General features: G+C 41.1%; 1 protein-coding gene across 8 annotated transcripts in view; it reads left to right on the forward strand.

Annotated features, from left to right (window-relative positions):
- Positions 1–1,215: 1,215 nt before the first annotated feature.
- lrba (LPS-responsive vesicle trafficking, beach and anchor containing) overlaps positions 1,216–9,545 on the forward strand; it is a 199,232-nt gene continuing 190,902 nt past the window's right edge. For all 8 annotated transcript variants that reach the window (XM_032539028.1, XM_032539046.1, XM_032539063.1 and 5 more), the window contains exon 1: positions 1,216–2,130. In XM_032539028.1, the coding sequence (XP_032394919.1) occupies positions 1,945–2,130 (186 nt within the window). In that variant the 5' untranslated portion in view covers positions 1,216–1,944. The remainder of the gene's footprint in view (positions 2,131–9,545) is intronic.

Here is a 9,545-nt window from a genome sequence, read left to right on the forward strand (position 1 = left end):
AAATTGTATTTAAAAATTCTACAACCTATGCACTCTGTCTGTGTACTGGATGCATTTTTCTTGCTCTCTTTCAGAAAATAAAAACATTTGAGCACAAAAAAAATTACACTTTAGGTTAATACTTGGTTTAAGGGTTTATTGTACTGCCATGCACTATGTAGCCCTGTAGCAATTCTTCACATGCCTCCGGGTTTTGTAATGAAGTAACAAATAAAACTAACAGATCTTAATTGGTACAATTATGTTCTTATTCACTCATTGTAGTGATACAAAAGGAGATTAAATAAATGAAATACTATGCAGTCACTTTAAAAGGTATTCAGTGACATTATCTCTTAAATATTCAATCTGCATTTAGTTAAGATTAGTGGCAGAAAGCAGTAGGGTTAACTTGTTTGACTGTTCATTTAAATGTGCATCAGCCTAAAAAAGAGGACACTTTCACTAAACTTTGGTGAAAGAATTAGTCTACTATGCATCTGTTCCTACTTTGGCTGCCTTGACACACTTTTTCTGACCTGATCTTATATGCAATTAGGCAGTTTAGCACAATGCATAAGATCATAGAAACACATGCTATTTTCGAATGTAAAATCTGAGTCTGTAAGACATGCACAGATCCCTTATGTATAAATACCATGGTCTAAAAATAGTCATGTAACAATACATCATAAGTCAAAGGCATGCGTTAAAAATGTTACTTAGGTAAAAGTAGTTAACAGCAAAATGTCTTTAAAGTATCAAAAGTACTCATTATGCAGAATGGCTCTTTTCTTGTCGAAGTGTTATAGTATATTATTTTGCCAATGTGGAGCCAATTTTAGATTCTTTGTATACTAGTTGGTTACACTACATAATACTATACAAGTATATCATGTGTTTTTATTTTTTTCATGTAAAAAGTAATGTAAATGTCAAAAATGTTGTGGGGTAATACAATATTTCCATCTGAAATGTAGGGGAGTACAGTAGAAGTAAAAGGCATAAAATGGAAATACTGGTAAAGTACAAGTGTGTCAAAAGTGTATTCGAGTAAAGTTAGTATATTTCCACCGCTGCCTATATATATTCCGGTCATTATGTTGCTCAGGATGTTGTGGTTGAATAAACGTGGATGCTGTTGATTTTAACCGAATCCCAGCGTGTCATGATAGAAAGCCACCTGAGCGGCACACCTGCCAGTGAGCTGAATACACTCAGCTCAACACTGCGCATGCGCCACTCACTCAAGGCTACTGTCATGGCGGTGACGAACTGAAGCTACCGGGGTAAATCAGGAAGAGAATGCAGCGCAGCTGGGTTAACGTTGACATTTAAGCAAGTCTGTGGAGTTTGCCGGGGAGGACCGAGCACACTTCTGTCCTTTTGTCGACTTCTGCCGGAGATGCTGACGAACTTACCTCCTTTCCAGTTGTGAGTTTTTGCTTCTGCCGAGCGCGCTGCCTGTCAAGTGTCTGGACTCGGTGACAATAGCAACTTCCACCACTGTACGGAGACATTCAAGTCACCGTATCCTCGGTTTGCCATTTGACCGAGCAGACGGGAAAACAGGTTAAGGGTGAGCTTTGCTTCACCTCTTTCCTGCAGCGGGCTTCCCTGTGGCTTTTAACGGCATTAATCCATCCGCCTGGGCTCCAGTTACGGACCAGGGGAGAGAAGTAAAAACGTTAGTTCACTGTGGAGTGAAGCGGTGACATGATCTAGTCCCGCAGTGTCAACGGCTAACAAATTATCCTCGCGCCTTCAACCCCTCTACCACCACTTTCGCAGTTCAACAGTTTTGGATGGGGAGGAAAACGTTTGGTTTGTGTGCCTGTAGACTGTCAACAACTCAGCTGAAGGGGATATAGAGCCCTTTACCTCCGACATCGGTTGGTGTCCCCACCATTGGAGGTGAACAGGTGCCTTACCTGTGAACAGCACCTGTCCCGTCCTTCCTTAGCAATGGCTAGCGAGGAGACAGCGGGATCTGTGCAGCCAGGTGATGGAAAGGACGGGAGTTCGGGCGCCATGGCGCTCAACCCCGGAGTGCCTATCAGGGGGATAAAGATGAAATTCGCCGTGCTGGCTGGCCTGGTGGAAGTTGGGGAAGTTTCCAACCGAGACATTGTGGAGACGGTGTTCAACCTGGTAAGCTGATTATGAGAGCTCAGGACAGGCCTTAGATAACCCTGTTAACGCTGTAGTAGACTACTACGGTGACATCCAACCGTTTAGAAAAGCCTGACATCATCCTCATCTGCATGAAAAAGGCGTTGATGGTCTTGCAGCACAAAATGAAGTGGAATAGGCCTTCTTTAGCACCAATGGTAGAAATTGCTTATATTTTGGTTTCCCTTGTTGCCCTTATATTAGTATATTCTTCATTTATATATAGAGTTTGTTACAGTTTTAGTGCAAAAACGAGGATTTTATGTTACAGTTCTCATTTGGCATATTTCTTGTCTAATTTCATAGGCCTATTACAGTTTTATGTAACATGTAATTATTCTGTTTGATCAAGACATTAAATGAGACTGTTGATGCTATGTCGGGAGAATGATCCTGGCAGAAAAGCTGTTGGAAGCAAATCAGCTGCTGCCGTGTGTGTGTGTGTGTGTGTGTGTGTGTGTGTGTGTGTGTGTGTGTGTGTGTGTGTGTGTGTGTGTGTGTGTGTGTGTGTGTGTGTGTGTGTGTGTGTGTGTGTGTGTGTGTGTGTGAGAGAGATCTGGCTACTACCTGTTGGCCACCCTAAAGTCCTTATCCAGCTTTGTCTGTCTGCAACACTGATGGCCCTTTGGCTGTGCCCGAGGTTCTGAAAATGCCCTTTGCAAAACCTGCACTAGAATGAATGAAACTACCGGTAACAAGGAAGTTTAGCGTGAAGGTGAGAGCATGCTCAAATAGAGTCTGGCTGCTCAGGTGGGAGGACAAGAGAGGTGAAGGTGGAACCAGTAAAACTGCTTTGTCACTGTGGCAACACAATGGAGTCTTTTCAGGAAAGGGAGGCTCATCCTCCATGTCTGTGGTCCCAAAGTTTACTCCAGCACCAACCCCCACAGTGAAATCTAGTAAGGATACTTTTCCTCATATCATGAGGCTGCATTACTACTTAACACAAAGCATTTCCATCAGCCAACCAGCTAGTCAGATACTCCATCTAAATGGGTACAACAGTTATAAACAAAAATACAGACCTAAAGTTCTTTGGAGATTTGAACTAGGCCTTTAGCTATTACATATTTTTTTTCACATTAAGCCTGAGGTGTAAATTGAAATATTGTTTTTGATCATAACCACTTTCATTATTATCCGAATAATCTTTTGGTCTTTTAATGAAAATGTTGCAAAATGTCCCTCACACGTTCCAAAACGGCTGTAAACCCTCACATTTGAGAAGCTAAAACCAGTATATTAAATTATCAACAGACTATGGCATTTCAGCTTTAGCAGTGAGCTCTTTTACAATCCCCAGAGCCGTATCAGTGCAGAACGGTTTTCTTCATTGTTCAAGAGGATGTTTATTTGAAATTAAGAATTTCAGCTGTTGGTGGACACTGCCAATGTTGTTAGTGGCTCATGTTGGTTTAAGGGATATTTGCGCGTTGTGTTTTCTTTCCAAACAAAATGTAGAATTTGTATTTTAATAAGAGCTAAATATTTATTGGAATAGTTGGATGCCAATCACTCTATATTATTTTTAATGAATCAGAAAAACACGTGACAATCCTGTAGTGACTTTTAGATTTGTGAGTCAGAAAAAAATGATGACTATGCCAATGAGGTATTTTTTTTTTCAGTTGCACAGTCCAAAGAGGGATAGGTAATCACCATAGGCCTACGTTTTTGTGTGTGCAATTTCTTGAGCAGGAGAGACAGCCAGGCAAACGTTTTGACATAATTGTCAGTGTGCAGCTCAGCCTGTGCCCCTGGGAGTCCATGTTTAGCATGGTCAGTGTCATGTAAGGGTTTGGAGCACCATGCATTTCATTATGCTCACTACCCTTCACACTCTTTCTCTCAAACCCTCCACATCCTCTGTGGCACTGTACTCTTTCAATTGGGTTATGATCTGATTTACCACAGAGGCCAGTCTTCTCTTTAGCAAGCTTTCACAGCCTTCTCAATGCACGAGTCTTCCATTTGTATTTGGTTGAATGCAACATAGTTTCCTCAGGAGGTGTACATTGAAATATTCTTGTGGCACAAAGGCTAGGGCTACACACAACAGGATTTTTTTTTTAAAAGCAGCTCATTATGCTGGCTTTGTTTTTGCTTCCTTATTTAGTCAAAGGAACTGTAGGCTACCTCACACTACCCTGGGGATTGTAGGGTACTGCAGTATCTCTGTTTCAGTTAAAAGTGAAAGTAAAGTGGAGACTGAGGAGTTGAAACCTCTTTTAAGCCTCCTCTTTGTAGTAATTAACTGTTAATATTTAAGCTGGTAAGCATAACGTTTTAAAAAAAGGTAATATATCTGGGTGGATTATTCTAAACACACAGCTACATATGACCTGTAGGCTCTCACTGTAACTGTAATCTCTTATATTCTGCTGCTGAGAAATGTTGGCTGTCATGACTCGTTGGATCGTACCTCTCTTTTTATTTAAAGCAGAGCTATTTTGCTGGAGGCAGTGAACTTTACAACATTGTTTCCCCCATTTCATTTATTTTTTTCATGTATTGAAACCAAGCCCAAGTATAGTAGTATCCCACTCAGATTTAGCATGATTTCTGTTTTTTAATTACATTTTTTTTTAATGACAGAGGAACCATTGTCTCTATTACAAGTCAGTGTAACATCAAAATGATTTTGAAGCTGTTATTTTAAGGTAACGCCAACACTCACAACATGGTTTCACAGTCTGTATTTATTTTTTAAATATTCATTGATCAGAATCCTTTTATTTGTTATTTCTGATGAATGAAAAAAACAATATTTTGGGAAATGCCTAATTTGGGCTCTACCATCCATTGACAATCAGTGCCCTTTTTGACAACTCTACGTATCTTTCTATCATCTTATCTCTTTTCTCATGGTTTGTGGCACCAAAAAAAAAAAAAATCAAAACCCAACTGGTTCAGATAAAGCGCTGGGCGGCCTCTCACAAGCCCACAAGATCACACCAACTGATAATGCTTTTTACACTGCACAACGGTACTGGTGATGAACAAAGTTTACCATTTTGCAAGCCAGCAGACCATTGGAGACCTATTTCTGGCTACCTGTCAAATTCCAAATGGTCCAATGGTCACTGCTGTTTCAGCCCTATCGTTTGGTCCGCTAACTCTTGAGAGAAATATCTGCGTCTCTGGCATTTGGTAAATGTTTGACTTTCTTTTCTAGTCACTCGTTTACTTCATCTTTTAAGGCAGGTAGCAAACAGTCACCTTGTGTAAGCTCCTGTGTTGTAATTACGACCCCAAAGTTGAACAGGAAGCATCACTGATTTGGTTTTGATTTTGGTATTCCAAAACAACATGCTCCAAGCTGCAAGGAGCTGCAAAGTGCGGTTTTCAGCCAGGTTGTCTCTGCAACAGACACTACTCCTGACTGATGGATCTGTCTACTCTGTCACTTCTTGTTGACATTAAGGTGTCAAGTACATGTTGTTTATGCAAAGGTGGCGAGCAGTTACTCTAGGAGGTACGACTTGTTTATCCAAAGATGGTTTTCTTATTTAATACATGATAAGACATAATGGCATATCCTGATTTAGGATAAAAATAGATGAGACTGAGATGAAGATTTCCACAAAGCAAAATGAGTCATCCCAGCACCAAGGTTCACAGCGTCCCTGTATTAAATGGCAATATCAGTGTTAAAACATTTGCCAAATGAAATGCAAAGATTATGGCCTTATGGCTGATAGTGATGTTTTTACGAGGATCCAGTATTACACTATTGGGCCTCTATTATATCAGTCAGCCCCTTTTTAAAATAAAATAAAACATATACTGTACGTCAGCAACAAAAAGAATCCTGATGGATCGCCTGCTCCAATATTGCAATAGGCTCGTTCGAGGTCAGGTCCGCGCAGAATTGATCACCAGTGATCGCCGCCCAATGCATGCTGGTCAGATTTGTGTCCAGCTTGATCCTGACTTGCTCCGACGTCGTGCACGTGTAGACAAAAGGCTCGTTCGAGATGAGCCAGGTCTGCGCAGAATCGATCACCGGCGATCGGCGCCCGTTGCATGCCGGTTAGATTTGTGTCCGACTTGATCCCGACTTGCTCTAACGTCATGCACACGTGGGCAACGGAAATCTCACGAGAGCAAGGCGGCCGCAGTTCTGAGACGCAGGCGGCGCAGTTGCTTTTCACCGACTGCAAGAGCCAGGCGGACCCAGAGCATGCTGGGAAACGCCGGCTTCTCAGCTGATTTAACACCTGATAGGTTTACAACATGATGACGTTTTATATAAACTTTTTATTGTTTTTGAATCGGAGGGATTTTAATAGGTATTTGTCTGATTTAAAGACTTATTCTGTCCAGAACACATGTTGTGTGACTGATAGTTAAGTTTAGAAGTCAAAGAGACTAAATCCGTTCAGATCACGGATCATCTAGCTACAGTGTGTTGTTTATTAAAATCAGCAACAGATCGCATGTAGAGCACTTTGACAGCTACTCTGTCATAACTAAAACAACTGGAGACTGTGTACCAGCTGGTATGTGGCTGGTAATTATATTTGATTAAATCGGAATCGCACCACAGTGTTTTCATCACTTCCTGTCCAGCCTGAAGGAGCTGGAATCGGCTGGAAACTGTCCGACTTTACCGCAGCTTTCTGTCACCGTCCCCCGCTGCTGCCGCCTGCTCTCGTCCACTTTACAGGCGAGGCGCAGTTCATCTCGAACGAGCCTATTTAGACCCAGGCGGACCCAGAGCATGCTGGGAAACGCCGGCCTCTCAGCTGATTTCACAGCTGATTGGTTCAGAATCAACTCTTTTTTTTATTGATTTTTGAATTGGAGGGATTTTAACTTCTATTTGTCTGATTTTAAAAGCGTATTCTGTTCAGAACACATGTTGTGTGGCTGATAGTGACGTTTAGAAGTCAGAGAGACTGAATTAGATCAGATCACGGATCACATACAGTGTGTTTTAAATCAGCAACAGGTTGCATGTAGAGCATTTTGAGAGCTACTGATAACATTTATATTATTATTATAAAATCTGAATCGGACTACATTGTTGGCCACTGTGCCGTTTGCAGCAGCCTTCAGGCTGGCTGGAAACTGTCCCACTTGTGAGCGGATTTTTGTCCCCGCCCCCAGCCGCTGGCGCCTGTTCTCGTCCACTTTACAGGCGAGGCGCAGTTCATCTCGAACGAGCCTATTAACATGACAAAGCTGCCGTCCACTGAGTAGAGTATAGAATCTTCCAGGACTCTGTAAACCATTGACGAATGTAGAGCTCTGTGGCTCATGGCTTCTTTTTTTAGGTGACGTGACACAGGAGATGGGTGACCTTGTTGTGTGGAATGTAACGTTGGCTTTACCTGAAGTTAAGGACATAGGGTTGGATGCTGGCTCTCTGCACAGCAGTGGAAACCACAGCTATCTGTGCACATGGTTGTGTTCATGTCCTTGTTTGATGATGATCCAAAGCAAAATTCCTCGTATGTGTCCTCATACTTGGCAAATAAAGCTGATTCTGACTGTTTCTTTCCCATATGAATTTGAAGCGTTACGTAAAGGATTTTTTAAATATTTGTTATGTCCAATTTTAATTTTACCCATGTTCGATGGCCTCTAAACCAAAGGTATTTAATTTAATTTAATTTATAATTTAATAATTTATTTGACAGGGGCAGTGTACATTAATCAACATCGCTGTAAATGCACCAGAATTAGCCAAAGGGTGGCAGTAGCTCAGTCCATAGGGAGTTGGGTTGGGAACCAGAGGTCAATGTCAAATCCCCGTATGGACCCAAAAGTTGGGAGTGGGATTGGTGGCTGAGAGATGCCACTTCACTCCGGGCACTGCCAGGTGCCCTTGAGCAAGGCACCGTACCCCCCCGACCGCTCAGGGCGCTGGTTCAGCTGGCAGCCCACTCACTCTGACATCTCTCCATGTATAGTGCATGTATAGGTCCTGAGCATGTGTGTGTATTTCAGGCCTGTGTGTGAGTACTAACAAAAAGTGTGTACACAGAGTGCAGTACAGAATTTCCCCATTGGGGACTAATAACAAAACAAAAAAAAAAAAAAAAGGCTATTTTTCATCCGTTGTCCTGGACAGATCTTAAAATTGTCTCCCTAAAAAAAAACAATAGAAAATTACAGTCAACAATACAAATAAAAAAGTGTAAAACAGAAAAAACTCTTTACACACGTTGATAAATACAGTGTACAAATGTAATACAGACATTAGGGAAAATAAAAATAAAATTTAGTTCCATTACAAGAGATTTTGGAAAACAACCATTGATTAGAACGTAACAGCCATTAATAAAACACTTCATAATTTAGAATGTGTATATTTAAATTGTACAGCCAGTCTAAATACAATTAATTAAATCTTTACTATAGTTTTAAGGTCCTCCTTATGTTTCATGTCTATTAATATTTCATGCTAAGTGCCTGTATTTAGTTTCCTTGTAAGGGTCAACTGCAGGAAAAGTAGATCCCTTGCTTTGTTCTGAATTTTTTGGCTTTCTGTACCTCGACAAAATCAGGTTTATTGTATTTGTTCTGAATTATTTTAAGGTGTCGTTCTTTGGTTGAACGTGCACAGTATCTGTTTGGCGGTGCTTTGTTGCCCACTTTATCTATCTCTTGATGTTGACACACAGAGCCCATTTTTTGAGATGTGGGCCATCATAAGTAAAATTAATAGTTCTAAACTGCATCTCCCCTGTGCTTCTTAAAATAGTAGTAGCTTTTCTTACACACCACTGGAGTCAAGAGTCATGCAAAGTAGCTGTGCTCTGTAAGTTTAAAATGTATCAGGTTTTTAGAACGGTGAAATTGATTTTGGTATCGGCACAGGCTATTTTTTTCATTTCCTAAGTAGCGACAAAGGGCAGCAGTTCGATAGTGAGATAAGGTATCAGAAACCTCTATAATATTTAAGTAATGTAACCACTTTATACTATTGGTTTCCAGCCCTGGAGATGGTTTTGGTTGCATGTGCCAAGGTTTCTTTGTGATACAAGGTAAACCGTTAAAAGGTTAACAATTAATATTTTCCTGTTTACTCCTCACATGAAAAAAAGTCCTAGTCCTTCTAGGTTTAATGATGTGGCCTTTCAGAAATAAATAATCACTGCAATAATGTTATGACCCTGAGGATCAACATGACTTGTCTTTTTATTCCCTGCCAACCAGTATGTGCATCTGATGTAGACAGGAATGCAATAAACGCACAAAGTATCCCTTCAGTTGTACACAATAACCCAAGTGGTAGGGCAGCGAGGGCGATGCTCATCCTCTCTCCAGGCATGCTTTGCCCTCTCTGGCAGTAACAAAGAGCCCTCTAATCTGACACATGAATGAAACCCTATCTGCCGCTCTCTGTTATCTGTTGCATCAGCCCAATTTCACGGTCACCCCCC

Source organism: Etheostoma spectabile, chromosome 2 (assembly GCF_008692095.1).
Source record: "Etheostoma spectabile isolate EspeVRDwgs_2016 chromosome 2, UIUC_Espe_1.0, whole genome shotgun sequence".
Taxonomy (NCBI): Eukaryota; Metazoa; Chordata; class Actinopteri; order Perciformes; family Percidae; genus Etheostoma; species Etheostoma spectabile.